This window comes from Mustela putorius, unplaced genomic scaffold (genome assembly GCF_011764305.1).
Source record: "Mustela putorius furo isolate JIRA1106 unplaced genomic scaffold, ASM1176430v1.1 tig00003858_pilon_pilon_pilon, whole genome shotgun sequence".
NCBI lineage: Eukaryota > Metazoa > Chordata > Mammalia > Carnivora > Mustelidae > Mustela > Mustela putorius.
The window spans coordinates 9,901,744-9,918,933 of record NW_025422010.1 but is presented as its reverse complement, the minus strand read 5'-3'; the positions used below and the strand labels follow the sequence as shown (position 1 = coordinate 9,918,933).

The 17,190-nt window shown below is 38.2% G+C and overlaps 1 protein-coding gene across 10 annotated transcripts in view; it reads left to right on the top strand.

Annotated features, from left to right (window-relative positions):
- Nucleotides 1–17,190, top strand: part of PTPRM (protein tyrosine phosphatase receptor type M) — a 776,839-nt gene that overhangs the window by 616,539 nt on the left and 143,110 nt on the right. For 5 of the 10 annotated variants that reach the window (XM_045065755.1, XM_045065754.1, XM_045065753.1 and 2 more), the window contains 2 exons: nucleotides 16,481–16,632; nucleotides 16,765–16,860. In XM_045065755.1, the coding sequence (XP_044921690.1) occupies nucleotides 16,481–16,632; nucleotides 16,765–16,860 (248 nt within the window). The remainder of the gene's footprint in view (nucleotides 1–16,480; nucleotides 16,633–16,764; nucleotides 16,861–17,190) is intronic. The other 5 variants (XM_045065757.1, XM_045065756.1, XM_045065759.1 and 2 more) reach the window with 1 other exon arrangement.

Sequence of the window (17,190 nt, the reverse complement as noted above, 5' to 3'; positions counted from 1 at the left end):
TCCTTGACTCCGTGAGGAGATACTTCACAGAAGAACATGGTCTTGCACGGCCATCAAGCAATTTCACATGATTGAAAACGAAATCTACATGTGATGGACCCACCTTTGCTGTTTCCCCCCTCCCCGGGAGTCTTAACTTCAAACTGTTCAAAACAGCGCCTCTTACAATTGGGACTCATGTCAAATGTAATGTATGTTGGCTGTCATGTCATGCCATTCAATACAGAGGAGAAAAAACAGTTGTTTTAGAAATTAAAGAAGGTCACACATCTCTTCTCTGTAGGTCTAGTATGTGAGAGACACTTTCAAATACCTTCTATACAATGTCGGTTCCCCTTCAACTCTTTGACGTGAAAGAAGAGCACCATAGCATGACGCAGGCAGGCCATTATGTTCGAATTAGTTGGGGTGCAGAGTTGGTAGAGTTTTTCTCTCTGCTTCAGAAATCAAAAGAAAATGCGGTACCTGCTGGGTATATATCCCATGAAAGTTGCCAGCACTGTTCACCAGACAGCTCCCAGATAAGCAGATGGCTTCTTTAATGATTAAACCAAATTTTTGCTAAAATGCTAATTAGCTAGAGAAAGATAATTTGAAAGTCTGTTATACATTGCAGGAAATGTCTTTCATGTCTGTGTTATTTGCTACTAAGAATCACACAGCTATCACCTGAGCAGGCTCAGTTTCTCTCTTTTTATTTAAATCGTGTGACTGTTCGATCTTAAGAAAAGGGGAAAGACAGTCAATGAAGAAAGGGAGAAGCCCCTTTCAGGATGAAATACTCGATTAAAAGGAAAGCTCTTTTTTTGTTTTCAAAAATCAGGCTTATTGTTACTTTTTGAACTCTGCATTTGGAACAGTGTCCTCCCTGACTTCATGTTACATGTGCATCTCAATTCATAGTTCTGTGAATTTCAATCAAAACATGGAAAAACCACATTGCCTGCATGAAAATTAACTCTGATTATGAGCTTGTCAAGCTAGAGGCCTTGATCAGAGTGTGTTAGAAACAATGAATTAAAATTTTGAAGACCTGGACTTTGTTCTGGTCACCTAAGTTTTCCTATATGATTCCTTATTCAGAACATAGATTAATAGGTTATACCCTCTCTTGTTTGTTGAGTAAACCATTCATCCTATAGAATTTCCCACATTGTGAACTTGGCTGATGTATTCTTGTAGGGTCATTTAATATGTTCTTTTATTATCTGCACTTCCTATGAACTGGGGTAAGAACTAGAGGTTTCATTAGATTCAGGTTTCTTGTTTTGGTAAGAATTGTTCATATGTGATCCTTTATACTCCCTAATACATTGCATCAGGAAATACGTAATACTCGGATTGATTAGGGGGTGGGTGGCAGTTTTGCCAACCTGGTGCATCCATTATGAAGTTCCACATCAGCCTGTCACTTAATGGTTTTTTAAGCTACTGATGATGATTGCCTAGATTTATTATTTTATTAGCAGTTTCAAAATGGTGACATCCTAATTCTATCATTCTGCCTGTATTTATTAAGTGCCATTCTCTACTTATCTGTTTGGTTACCCTGAAATATAGTTCATATAGGAACTCAAGATAAATGTTTGATTTCTTCCTATTATTTTACAATTTCAGAATTAATTGATGCCATAAACAACTTTATACATTGGCCAACAGTATCTCTATGTTCTCAGGGATTTTAACATGTTTGATATTTTTTAATGTTTTACAGTGATTCAAGTTTGGATGTTCAAAGTATCTGATCTTTGGCCAACTGGAGCCCCTTCTGGTTGTCTCTTGTGGGGTTTGGTTTTTTCTTTTTGAGATCACCCCAGAAATCTTTGAGAGTTTCCCTGTTTCCTGGCATGACTAGATATTCTCAATGCATTTTGTGCACTGTCTTCACCATGACTGGAATCAAGCCATTTCTTCCAGAAACCCTGGCTTCTTTGAGTGGGAAATGGCACTTAGAGACCATAATCAGGCTGCAAAGGTTGATCACTGAATCAAGACAGGATTGCTTCTAGACCCACATCAACTACCCTCACCACAATCTTTAACCCTGTTGTCAGCTATCTTTCTGCCATATCTGACAAGTCAACATCTAAGTCATCCCCTTTGTCTTTGTTACTAGGAAGAAAAAGGTCATTGGCATATAAAATATAGGAGAATATTTTTATGACCTCAGAAAAATACCTCAAAACTATAATAGACATAATTGATACATTTGAATATATCATAATTATAAACTCCTATAAACAAAACAACACCATAAATAAAATTTTAAAATAAGCTATAGATTTGAAAAACAATTTTTAATATTTATATATCCAAGTACTTACTAGTAACCTAAATATAAAAAAGTTTCTGGACATTAGCATGCCAGGTGGCTCAGTTGGTTAAGCATCAGACTTTTAATATTGACTCAGGTCATGAACCCAAGGTCATGGAATCAAGCCCCGCGTCACTCTCCACACTCAGCAGAGAGTCTGCTGGAGATTCTCTCTCTCCCTCACTCTCCTTCTGCCCATCCCCCCTGTGCTCACTCTCTCTCTCTCTCTCACAAATAAATAAATAAATATTTTTTAAAATATCTGGACATCAGAAGAAAAGGCAACTTAGATAGAAAAATTGATATAAAATATACATTGGCAATTTATAGAGTAACAATGTACATACAGCTAAGTAACATTTGAAAGATAACCAGCCTCATATACAATCAGGTATATGTAAAACTGCACAGTGTGAGATGCCACTTTTTACCCATCAGATAAGCAAACATTTTTGTAACTGATATCAAGGGTTGGTGAGTATGTGGGAAAACACAGTTTGTTTCTCATTATCCCTTTGTTTCCCATTATCCCCCCTACACACACAAACACACATACACACACACACACACACACACAGAGCACATGAAGGCCAAATTATTTGCTTTTCTTATTTCTATTAACAACTAAGAACTTTGTACTACTAGTGACCAAAATACTAAAATAAATCTATTTTGCTTTGCCTTTGCCTTTATTTTGCTTTTCTCTTTAAAGGAGAAACTTACAAATTCGGAATCAGATGTAAAAATATTTTAAGTGTGATTTTTATATTTTTTCATGAAGGAAGGAGTATTTTTGACAATAAAAAGACCATGATACAGGATAAGTTAATGAGAAACTGTATACCTGGGCTGAGAAGAATGATTGGTGAATACATGTTTTAGAAGAACCAAATGGTCAGTCGAATGACCACAGAAATGCCTGTAATACTAAATATTTAATAATTTAATAATATTTATAACAAATTCTGGACACTGATTAAATGCAGTTGTATCATTCTCCTATTGCTGCTCTAACAAATCACCACAAGCTTAGTGGCAAGTTATTATCTCTCACTTTTCTAAGTTGGAAGCCTGGTACATCTCCCTGACCTCAAATCAAGGTGTTAGCCTGGCTGCATTCTCTTCTGGATATTCTAAAGGAGAATCTTTTTCCTTGCCTTTTTCAACTTCTAGAGACCACTCAATTTGGCTTGTGACCCCTGTCTTCAAAACCAGCAAGGGTAGATTGAGTCCTTCTCACACCACATCTCTTTGACCTACTCTTCTGCTACTTAAGATGTCCTCTGATTCCTTCAGCCCACCTGGGTCATTTAGGATAACTCCCTTCTTTTACAATTAGCTAATTAGCAACCTCAATTTCATCTCCAACCTTCATTCTTTTTTTGCCATGTAGTATAACACATATTCATAGGTCCCGAGATTAGGAGGTGGACATCTTCAAGGGGTCCTTCTCCCTAGTGCATGACCTCTGGGTCCATGCACAGGGGACATCCCCTTCTCGGCTAAAGCTAGTGCTTCTGGAATAATCTATTTTAGTTGCTCTGTCCCATGATGGTTGCTAGAACACCTTAAGAAATAGGTTGTATTTGCTCCTCAATAAATTAACCAGCAGCTATATTTTAAACTTTGTAATAGAATTATTTTGTTCAAAAATGTCATCCTATGTGTTTATGAGTTTCTTGGACACTTAGTTCTGCATAGCCAAGGGGTCACCTGGACTTGATGATGATATCACCACTTAAATTAAAACATGAAGTTTTCTTTTTGATCAGTCTCCACTTCCCCTTTGTGCAGATACCAGAGGCTTGCTGTTTTTGTTAGACATTCCAGTTTTTAAGTGAGCTTAAGAAACATCATCAAGAAGAAACTGGAGGTACCATTCCCATATGACGTGCATTAAAAATTCCTCTCTTTCTCACTTGTATTTATAGCCTGATGGAGGATCAACACTACACCAATTTAGTCTTGCTACAAAGTGACATTTTTGAAACCACTAAATTTCAAGATCATGTGCACGCATGGAATTCAGCAACATAAGCTGGCCCTTAGTGGGGACCCGCCACCACTAATGTCACTTTATTTTCATTTTCCTCTATTGTGGATTGTACCCATTTCATATTTCCTATGCCATGGCTGGTTCCAGTCCCTCTGGATCCATACTGCCCTGATATGAGGAATAAGACTAAACCAAATATTACTAAGGATGACAGATACTGTGTCTATTATTTTAACTGCCGACTTTTTTTAGTGTTTAAAAGTCTTGAGCTGGTTTGGGAGATTACCTTAGGTGCTCCGGGGAGCTGGGAGTTACTCCCAAGAGGAAGTTGGATTTGTTGGGAGGGCACCATCTGCAGGTGGATTTTGTTGGAGAGTGTGTGTCTGTGTGTATGTGTTGGTCCTTGTGGCAGCATCATTCAGAGCAATTCAGCTTAAAACACAAGTCCAGTGATTACAAAACGGGAGCTCTCATTGTCCAGGCACACAAGCCAAATATGGAACGATGTGGGGTTAGTAGGGCCTGAGGGCCTCACAAAGAATTTCTCTTTGGTGGGAAAGAAAACTGAGGGAAGTGGGGAAGGTGCCTGATCAGATAGGTAAAAATGGGGGGGGGTTGATAATACATATAGTGCATTTTAGGATGGACCCAAAGGCTTTTCTTCCAAGGCTGTTAAAAGAATAATGTTAAATTCAAATTATTTTTTTCAAGTTCTGGGGCTTTTTTTATTCCTTTTCACTGCTTAGACAAAAGTAAAACATCGACCTCCATGAGCTGGCTGTGTGTTGAAATGTAATTCATGTACTTTCAACATATTTTTAGAAGGGAGTCCATCTTTTCCAAATATTTCACTTTCTAAGTCTGGGAGAAAGACCAGCTTTTTATTCAGTTTGTGTGATAGAACTCTGTTCTTTGAACCTCCTCAACATAAAATACACATGGTTTATGCTTGTGTGTGCATACTCATACACACACACACACACACGTGTGTGTGTGTGTGAGAGAGAGAGAGAGATCGATCGATCCTGACACCTACTTATCTAAGAGATGGACATCGCTTTTCTTTTCTCTAGCTGGCGTGCATTTCTTTGCGGATACCCCCTCCTGTCAGAGAGACATTCCTGGGCGTCTTTACCACTAGGTCACCTGAAATAAAGCTGTAGCATAAAGTGATGTGTTAGTACAATTCATCCTCACTTCTCGGTCGCAGGGTAGGAAGATGTTAGACAAGGGTTCCTTTAGCCACATCAGCCGGTCATTTTATCTCATTACACAGTCAAGAGGTAAATTCTGAAAGAGACCCAGCAAAGAGCAAAATCTTGACTTGTCTTAATATGAAACTTTATTCTTTGTGATCAACACATGCCATATTTACTCGTCAATGTTTACTGTCAATAGAAACCAGAAGGTGGCTGGATAGGCGATGAGTGTGCTTTATAGTACTGTGTCTATAAGAGACAGATTGAGTGCACTTCTTTGATGATGATACAGTTAGCGGTGATATTAGAAGAACCCTCTTACCTCGGTGAACCACTATAAAGTCCCAGCTGGTAAAGTAAATAGACTTTATTTTCAGCATCCAGATTCAAACAATGGATAGATTTTGGTCAGTGATGCCAACAACACTCTCATGGAGATGATTTTATCTCAACAAAGGAAAACAATGCCACATGTCTGGAGTTTCTCTAGCTTTGTGACCTTGGGCAACATAATCCCACCATGCCTCAGTTTCCCCCTCCCTAAGATAGGAATAATAATAGTAATTTCCTCACTGGGAAGTTGTAAGAACTAAGAGAGTTAATGAACATAAAGTTCATGGCTTATCTGAAGTTCTGCGTAAGTTTTTATAATTATTATCCTCATTGTTTTGGTTTGTAGTGCTAGTTCTTTCAAATTGAAATAATTAAATGTCAGACCACTGTTGTTTTTTCCCTTAAAATTTTACCTTTAAAAACAACATTATCTAGTAATTCTCACAGATCCATCTTTGGGGAGACAGCCCCGTATTTGCTTAGGCTTATTCAGCTGGATCTTAGCAATTTGGTATAATGTATGCATTCTTTGACTTGGCCAATATCTATTTCATCCCTACTGTGAGAAAAATTAAATACTTCTTTTCGGTTCCAGCCTCCGCCCCAGTCCTTAATTAAGTCAGAGCACACACTTAATTGCAGAAGCCAGGACCCAAAAGCCATTTACCTCTTCATTCTTATGTCTATATGCAATTTGAAAATCCTCAAGTTTTGCCATCCCAGTAGACTTTTAAATGACAAATAGCTTAAAAAATGAAGACACCTTTTCTATAGCTGACAGCTTATCTTCAGGTGAGTGCCACTAAGTCATTTCTCATCCATGATCTTTGTTGATATAACGCAACACAGCAGGGTCTCTAATAGGAATGGGAGAGGTGGCAGCCATGTTTTTTGGTGAAGCCATACTTTTTGGTAAGTCTCAATAAACAGAGTGACTGGGGTGCATATTGACATTGAGTCTTAGATTCCCTCTCCTTGAATTTGCTGGGTATCGGTGACAACATGCCTTTCCATCCTGATCCTCTCACAGTTTTCAGTCAGTTTAGTTTCAGAGTGGAGATGAGAGGAAGTGTTACTTCTGCTTCCTTTGCAACCGTGCGGCACTTGGGTGCTGACTGGCAGGCATTCTGAAGGACATATAGCTCAAGAGTTCATTCTTCACCATACTTCCTTTACTGGTCCCGATTTATACTGCTATACTGAATAACTTGCCAAATAGGTTTCTCCCATTTCTTTCACCCCATCGCATTTTTCCCCTTATTTTTGTGCTAGGAAATATAAGAGAAATAAGGGAATATGATGAGCATGAAGAATCATTCTTTTAATTTGAATCTATCTCACATTTCTCTCCTTCCCCACCATTATTCAAGTTTGGAAATTTGGGGCTGTAACATTTTTTTTCTCCCTCTAATTTTATCCCAGGCATTATTGTAATTTTTTTAATTTTTAGAATAGTTTTAGGTTCACAGCAAAATTGAGCCGTCAGTGCAGTGTTCCCATATGCCCTCTGCCACATGTATGCACCACCTCCTCCACTCTCAAGACCTGACACTAAAGTGGTACACTTGTGACAACTGGGAAACCTACATTGTTGTGTCATTATTACTCCAAGTTCATAGCTTACATTAGGGCTCAGTCTTGGCAGTGTCATGCTGTAGTTTTTAAAAACTGTGTAATGACATGTATCCACTCGAACAGTATCATAAGGAATGGTTTCACTGACCTCAAAATGCTTCATGCCCTGCTTAGACATGGCTCTTTCCCCACCAACCCCTGACAAACACTGATCTTTTTATTGACTCCGCAGCTTTGCCTTGTCCAGAATGGCAAATAGTTGGAATGAGACAATATGTGACTTTTCCACATTGACTTCTTTCACTTAGCAACATGCATTTGTTTCCTCTGTGTCTTTTCATAGCTTGAGAGCTCATTTCTTTTTTTTTTTTTTTAAGATTTTATTTATTTATTTGACAGAGACAGCAAAAGAGGGAATACAAACAGGGGGAATGGGGGAGGGAGAAGCAGGCTTCCTGCTGAGCAGGGAGCCCAGCTCAGGGCTTGATTCCAGGACCCTGGGATCATGACCTGAGCCAAAGGCAGACGCTTAACAAGTGAGCCACCCAGGCGCCCCTGATAGCTCATTTCTTTTTAGTGATGAATAACATTCCATTGTCTGGATATGCCACAGTATATATTTATCCATTCACCTACTGAAAGTCATTTTGATTGCTGTCACGTGTGTGCATTTATGAATACAGCTGCTGTAAACACCTGTGTGCAGACTTTTGTGTGGATATAAGTTTTCAGATCTTTTGGGTAAATACCAAGAAGTGTGATTGCTGGATCATATGCTAAGAGCATGTTTAGTTTTGTTTGAAACTGCCAAAGTAACTTCCAAAGTGGCTGTACCAATTTACATTCCCACCAGCAATGTATGAGAGTTCCTGTTGCTCTACTTCCTCGTCACCATTTGGTGTTGTCGGTTTTGTGGATTCTGGCCATTCGAATAGGTTCATAATAGTATCTTGTTATTTTAATTGGCAGCTCCCTGATGACATAGAATGTGGAGCATCTTTTCATATACTTATATGTCATCTGTAAGGATCCTTTGGTGCGGTGGCTGTTAGGTCTCTTGCTGACTTTTTAATTAGGTTGTTTTCTTATTGTGGACTTTTAAGAATTCTCTGTGTATCTGAATTTAGATCCTTATTTCTTTCTAGTATTTGCATTCAATGCCAGAAATTCCCCTCTAATCGCTGCTTTTGCTGCCTTCAATAAATTTTGATAAGTTGTGTTTTCATTTTCATGTAGTTTAAAATATTTTTTCTAATTTCTCCTGAGATTTCTTCTTTGACCAATGTGTTAAGAAGAGTGTCCTTTAATTTCTATGCATTGTGGAATTGTCCAGCTGTCGTCTCATACTCGTTCTTAATTTAGTTCCACTGTGGTCTGAGAGCATACATTGCATGATTTCTATTCTTTTGAATTTATTAAGGTGTGTTTTATGACCCAGAACATGTTCTATCTTTGTGAATGTTCTCTGTGAACTTGAGAAGAATGTGTATTCTAATACTCTCAACTGAAGTATTCAATAGCTGTCAGTTATATCAAGTTGATTGATGATGCTATTGAGTTCAACTATGTCCTTACTGATTTTCTGCCTTGTGGATCTGTCCATTTCTGATAGAGGGGTGGTGAAGTCTCCAACTATGATAGCGGATTCATCTGTTTCTCTTTGCAGTCTGTCAGTTTTTGTCTCACATGAGTTGATGCTCTATTGTTAGGCACATTAAGGATTAGGTCTTCTTGTATAAGTGACCCCTTTATCATTATGTAATGCCCTTCTTTACTTCCCATAACCTTCCTTGCTCTGACATTCCGCTGTCTGAAATTGATGTAATTCCTGCTTTCTGTTTGATTAATATTAATATTGTATGTTTTTCTCCATCCCTTTACTTTTCATTTATTCTTATCTTCATTTTTAAAGTGGATTTCTTATATACAGCATATTATTTGGGTCTTGTGTTGTGATCCACTCTGACAACTTCTGTCTTTTAATGGGTGTTAAGACCATTAATACATAAAGTGATTATCGATATTGTTGAATTACTTTCTACCAGATTTGTTAATGTTTTCTATTCATTGCCCTTCTTTGTTCCTGTTTTTGTTTTTCAATCTTTTTCTGCTTTAGTAGTTTGAACTGAGCATTTTATATTTTTCTATTTTCTTTCTTAGTTTTTTAAACTCTTTTTAGTGTTACCCTAGAGTTAGCAATATACATTTAAAACTAATCCAACTCCACTTTCACATGACATTATACTGCATCACAGATAGTGTAAGTACTTTATAATAATAAAGGATTCCTCATTCCTCCCTCCTATCCTTTGTATCATTGGTGTCACTCATTTTACTTATACATAAACTATTATCAGCTATATTGTTGCTATTATTAAAGTGAACAAGCTGTTATTACTGATCAATTAAAAATAAGAAAAATAGAAGTTTTTATTTTACTTTTCTTTATTTCTTCTCCATCGTTTTCCTTTTTTTATGTTGATCTGAGTTTCTGATCTTCATAATTTTCCCTCTTACTGAAGAACTCCATTTAAAAATTCTTGCAAGGCAGACTACTGACAATAAATTCCCTCAGTTTTATCTGAGAAAACCTTTGTTTTTCCTTCATTTTTAAAAGATAATTTCACAGGGTACAGATTTCTAGGTTATTTTTTTCTCTCTCTCTCAACATTTCAAATATATCACTCCACTATCTTCTTCCTTACCTGGTTTCTGAGGAGAAGTCAAATATAATTTTTATTTTTGCTCTTCAGAGTCCAGAGTGCTCACCATTACACCATGGAACCGCCGGGTATTTTTGCTCTTCTATAAATAAGGTGTTCCCCCTCTGCCACCCCACAGCTTCTTTCAAGTTTTTTTTCTCTATCTTTGACTTTTTTCAGATTGAATGTGATATGCCTTGGTGTATATTTGTTGGCGTTTATTCTTCCTGGTATACTCTAAGCTGCTCAGATCTGTTTTGGTGTCTGACATAATTTGGGAAAAATTCTCCATCACTACTGCCTCAAATATTGATTCTATCCCCTTCTTCTTGTTCTAGTTTCTCGCTATTTGTATATTACAACTCTGTAGTTCCACAGTTTGGGGGTATTCTCTATTTTCTCAGTCTTTTTTTCCTTTGCTGTTTAGTTTTAGAAGTTTCTATGGTTATATTTTTCAGCTCAGAGATTCTTTCCTCAGCCGTGTTCACTCTCCTAATGAGCCCATCAGATGCATTCTTCATTTTTGTTAACAGCTTTTTTGATCTCTAGCATTTCTTTTGATTTTTTTTTTTCACTTAGAATCCCTATCTTTGCTTATGTTATCCATTGGTTCTGGCATGTTGTCTACTTTTTCCTTTAGAGCCCTTGTTACATTAATCATAGTCATTTTAAATTCCCAGTCGGATAATTCCAATTCCTGCCATCTAAATCTTATTCCAATGCTTGCTCTCTCTCTTCTGGTTTGTTTGTTTGTTTTTTTTTTTTTTTTTTTTTTTTTTTTTGCCTGTTAATATGCCTTGTAATTTTTGATTGACATCCAGACTTGGTGTACTGAATAAAAAGAATTGCTATGAATAGGTTTTTTGGTAATGTGATAGTAGGTATTAGAGAAGGACAGGCATTCTATAGATCTATGATTAGGTCTTAGTCTTTTAGTGAATTTGTGCCCCTGGGCTATGACCTTCACCAGTGCTTCTCAGTAACCTGCCACTAACTGGGTCAGGATGGCTGTAGGAAGCTAGTCTTTCCCTAGATCCCTTACACTTTGGTAAAACCCCAACCAGTTAGGCTCTAGTAATACTTCCTCTTGAGGGCCAGCCCATTCAAGAAGCACAGAAATGCTTTGCTCTGGTGTATTTCAGAATGGCTTCTTTCCACCTCCTTATGTTGAAAACTGGAGGGTTTTGCTTTGTTTTGTTTTGTTTTCTCCCATATTTACTTTGAAGACTTGGTAGGGTTCTTGGGGATAAAACTCACAAAAGTGTGGGGATCCTTTAAGACTCTTTTCTAGAGTTTTTAAGTCTCAGACTTGTCCACCAAAGCCTCATCAATTACAGATTAGGCTTTCCTAGTCTGGTGCTGATTCCCCCAGAGCTTTCTGCTCATGGGCTTCTGCTCTCGTGGGTCATGATTTTTTGTATTCACCTGTTTGTCTCCGTGTTTTTGGCAGCAGCAGTTTGTCCTATGTCCTCAATGACCTCAATTATCTGACAAAGCTAAGGAGAGTTGCCAAATTTCAGTTTGTTCAGCTTTTCACTTGTTAGAACAGAGTGATGACTTCCAAGCTCTTCACATGTTGCATTTTTTAAATTTTATTTTTATTATATTATGTCACCATAAGCACATTATTAGTTTTTGATGTAGTGTTCCATGATTCATTGTTTACATATAATACCAAGTGCTCCATGCAATACATGCCCTCCTTAATACCCGTCACTGGGCCAACCCATCCTCCCCATCCCCCTAACCTCTGAAACCCTCAGTTTGTTTCCTGGAGTCCATAGTTTCTCATGGTTTATCTCTCCCTCTGATTTCCCCTTCATCTTTTCCTTCCTTCTGACAATGTCCTCCATGCTATACCTTGTGTTCCACATATAAGTAAAACTATATGATAATTGTCTTTCTGTGCTTGACTTATTTCACTCAGCATGATTCCCTCCAGTTCCATCCGTGCTGATGCAAATGGTGGGTATTCATCCTTTCTGATGGCAGAGTAATATTCCATTGTATATATGGACCACATCTTCTTTATCCATTCATCTGTGGAAGGGCATCTAGGCTCCTTCCATAATTTGGCTATTGTGGCCATTGCATCTATGAATATTGGGGTACATGTGCCTCTTCTTTTCACTACATCTGTATCTTTGGGGTAAATACCCAGTAGTGCAATTGCTGAGTCATAGGGTAGCTCTATTTTTTAAACTTTTTGAGGAATCTCCAAGCTGTTTTCTGAAGTGGCTATACCAACTTGCATTCCCACCAACAGTGTAACATCCTCTCCAACATTTGTTGTTTCCTGCCTTGTCAATTTTTGTCATTCTAATTGGTATAAAGTAGTATCTCAGTGTGGTTTTTATTTGAATTTCCCTGATGGCTTATAATGTTGAACATTTTTTCATGTGTCTGTTAGCCATTCATATGTCTTCTTTGGAGAAGTGTCCGTTTATGTTTTCTGCTCATTTTCTGACTTGGTTATGTGTTTTTTGGGTGTTGAGTTTGAGAAGTTATTTATAGATCTTAGATACCAGACCTTTATGTATGGTGTCATTTGCGAGTATCTTCTCCCATTCCATGGGTTGCCTCTTTGTTTTGTTGACTGCTTCCTTTGCAGTGCAGAAGCTTTTTATCTTGATGAAGTCCCCAAAGTTTATTTTTCACTTTTGTTTCCCTTGCCTTTGGAGATGTGTCTTGAAAGAAATCTCTATGGTCAACTAATCTTTGACAAAGCAGGAAAAAATATCCAATGTTAAAAAGACAGTCTCTTCAATAAATGGAGCTGGGAAAACTGGACAGATATATACAAAAGAATGAAACTCAACCATTCTCTTGCACCATACCCAAAGATAAACCCTAAATGGATGAAAGACCTCAATGTGAAACAGAAATCCATCAAAATCCTAGAGAACATAGGCAGTAACCTCTTCGATATCGGCTACATGTTGCATAGTAAACAGAAGTCTACTCTTTAATTTTTATGATCCATTTTTAGATATTGTTAGGAATTTATTATTATCATTATCATCATCACTATTATTAAGGTTCTTTGAGACTCACGCAGTCCAGATTTGGAGATTTGAGATTGAAATACTTTAGGCAACAATTTGTTAAAAATCAAAATGGAAAATAAATTTTCTTGCATCTTTAGATAAGATTGGAAAGAGAATTCCCTTCACTTTAGGGGTTTCCCTGAACAACACTTCATTTCATTATGTTTGCCAAGTTTTTCTGACAGTTTTTAAAATTTTCATTTAAAAAAATACAGATTTGAAACACAAAGCTTAGAAGGGAAATAGAAAAAAGAAAAAGTAAAAACTTCCATTTATCCCCAGTTATTCCCACCTCAGTTCTAAATCCAGTGTTCTTCATCCTCTGTAATTATGGACTATGGCATTTAGCGGTATATGAAAACCCCAAGCAATGACTCCAAACCTCCTAACTAAGCCAGCTACTTTTGATAAGTAGGTTGTAGAAAAACTCTCCTTAATAACACTGTGGTATGATCATGATTAATTCAATTAACAAGCATATTGAATACCATCTCTTTGTATAATTGGCTAGGTGCTAGTAAATTACTCTTCCTTTTTCAAAGCATAATATTTAGTTACAGGAAGTCAGAGTATTCATACAAACTGGAGGTAATTATAAGTAACTTATAAGGAAACGTAATGTATTGAAACTTTACTAGACATAACACACTGTTCTAGAATGAGTGTCTTTGGGATCAAGAGATCTGGAGTGCCCTCTTAGCTCTAACATTCGGACAAGTCACCTTACTTCTCTGAGGCCCATTTCCCTCATCTGCAGATTAGGAATTAAGAAGGGCTCTTACAAGATTACTAGGATTAAATGAGATAACACTTGTAGAGTACTGTCACTCACTATCTGTTGGGCACTATAAGTTAATTCCCACTCCCTTCCATTCCAATGCAATTAAGTATATAAGTGCTGTCATATTAATAGAGAGGAGAAGTACCACAAACATGCTGTTTGGGGACCACACTATTTTAATTTTTTGAATTTGAGTTATTTGACAACCCTTAAAAGAGTCCACATAAAACCCGGATTTCTATTTTGTCATGAAATTTACGATGTCTGGGACCTCCATGAGGGATCCATCTGCTGGAGTTTGAGGACATTGCCAGGTTTTGAAGAAGTTTCATGAAGAGAGTATGTTCTTGATATAAGCTTAGCGCTGTGGATCTCTACCAGGACCTCTGACTTGAGCAGGCTCTCATGGGTCCTTAATGGGCTTCTTCTGTGCTTAAAGATGATCAGCAATGAAGTGTGTAGCTTGACATCACTGAAATTATTTCACAAAGATAGAGGATCAGAAAGGAGATAGAGCTTTTCCAGTACAAGCTTAGCTTTTATGGGTGCACAGCTCCCCCCCATCCACCAGCACCCACCACCACCAACACCAGGAGCACATTTGCTGGCATCTCTAACCTGTGAGGATTAGATTAGAACACAAGCAAGAAAAGACGAAGAGGGAAGTCTGGTGAACTTGACGATGCCCTTCTTCATGGGCAGAACAAGAGAGAATATGGAGATAGACATCTGCATAAATCAGTCCAAAGCAAATTGAAGAAATTCCAGCAGAAAGGGGACTTTTTGCCTGAATTATGAAGCTAATTATCTCGGTCCTCCACTTCAGTGTTCCTGGGGAGACCTGGCTTACGGATGCTTTTCCAACGAGCTGGCACATTCAGAAGTAGAGAGAAAATGTGTTATTGTAACTGCAGCTGTGGAGCCTGAGCCTGGTTGCTGCCTCTGTCCAGAACACCTGTGGGGAACATCCAAGCTCAGACCAGCATGGCTTGCTAGGGGAAAAAAGGGAGCTTTCGAGAAAACCATCATGGTCTTCATGCTGGCAAGAGAAGAATGTTAGCTCCCAAAGAAGCCACTCTGGGTTGCTTTTTAAAAATCTTTACAACTTTAGCACTGTCATAGAAGTTATAGATGTTTTTCATCTTTCTGTTTAAAATGTATCTTTTTAAACAACTTTTAGTAATAAAAAGGGCAACTTATTAATGAAACCCTACTGCCTTCAAAGTATGAAATTAAAAGATTATTATAACTACAGGCAAGAAAGCATTTGGATTATGTGGCATTTGGAAATGACAATAAAGATTATCCATATGGTCTAATGTTGTCAATGTCTTACATTGCATTAGCAATCACCTAATATGGCGTGATTTTGATTATGTGGCTCATTTTAAATTCTGCTGTGTCCTAGGTCAATCAGAGTCAAGATGATTTACTAGAAGAGCTGCCATCTTCTTTTGTAAATGCTGTCAGTGCTTGGGCAGAATTTAGAATATTTTGGGACATTATATCTTTGGTATTATGGTGCAATAGTCTTAAACCTTCTCACTTTATACCTTTTCCTTACACATCTCTCATTTTATTCTTGGTTTTCCTGGGTACATAAAACAACCTCCGGTAGTAAAAGCTGAAAAATTTTGTCTTATCTGCTTATTTGTATGTCAGGTCTCTTATATTTTTATGGCTTTGTCCAGGTATTTGTAACTTGTGATTATGAGTTTTGGTTGGTCAGGGAGCAGGCCTCAGAGGCCAGCGTTAAACTGTCTCCAAAAGAATTGGTAATCTCTCTACCTCCCTTGGCCTTTTTGCATTCTCTTCCATGGAGGGAGGGGACATGGGGACTTACCTCTCTGCTAAACTCTCCCACGGAAGCCAGCCATTATTTTCTGCTCTGACCAGCCTAGGTGAGAAACTAATCTGGGGTCATGTGGAATTAAGCCCCATCACAGCTCCTGAGAAGTAGGAATATGCCCTCCTGTGCACCTGAGGTCTGAGCCCCTCTTGTCCTGGGCAGGCTGAACGTCACGGCCAGCAACCTTTCTGCACATCCTCCAATGATACTACTTTCTTCGCTTCTTGCCTGCTTTTGTGTCTTACTTCAACAATATGCCTCGTAGATTCACCCTTGGATTCTTTCAGTTTTGTTTGGCAGATATTTCCCAGGGCATCTACTCTTTGCCACGGAATGTAGAAAATAATTTAGAAAAAATTTAGTAACTCCAGAAGCTTATCAATAACTAGATTACGATCGCATTATACTTTTAATTTAACTTGTAGTAGGAGAAGCAGAAAGTAATATTTTAGGCTGTGTGTTCCTGATATCACTGTGGGTTTTTGAGAATGGACAGTGGATGCTCTTCATCTTTGTGTCTCTGCAGCTGGCAAAGAACCTGACATCGAGAAGGCTCATAAATAGACGTTAGGAATGAATACGAGTAATTCAACAGAAAATAGTCCCGATCATTACGCAGGACACATGTCAAGGCCCCATTTTCCATTCTCATGCTTGTCTATATAATGAACTCTTTGTCCTAAGGAAACTGGCCAAGAAGCGGAAGGAGACGATGAGCAGCACGCGGCAGGAGATGACCGTGATGGTGAACTCAATGGACAAGAGCTATGCCGAGCAAGGCACCAACTGCGACGAGGCATTCTCGTTCATGGACACACACAATTTGAATGGGAGATGTAAGTGCATGCATGGCTTAGCTTCAAATACGTTGCTCTGGTTTTCCAGGATACTGGATAGTACTGGGGCATTGAAAAACAAAAACTCCCTGAAAAATTCTTACGCCCTATTGGTTTCTCCATCCCTTTCAGCAATTCTGAAAACTTCTGTGGGTGCCATGGCTTGCTTGGGAGAGGAGGATATGGCAGAGATGATAGGGCCAGACCAGGGAGCGCAGGAAGCCACAAGTAAGTTTCTATGGAGCCTTAGCATTGACATGAAGGCTTTTCTCTTCTTGAAGAGGAAGGCACCTGCTTCTCATCATCCTTTTTTGTGGTTGAGATCCCGTTTGTGAGCTAGCCAGGTGTGGAATTACACAGGGAAGCCTGTTCTGAAACAGCTCACTAAATGGCAGTAACAAGTTAATTGTTTATTTGTTTAGCTGACAGGTTCTGCCTTTATTATAGGGGTATTAGTGGCAATTAATAAGTTAAACTGTATTTCCACTTCACAAATCTTACATCTCACACCAGGTGGGTAAACCAAACTTCAGCTCATGCCTTCTCAGACTGCCACCT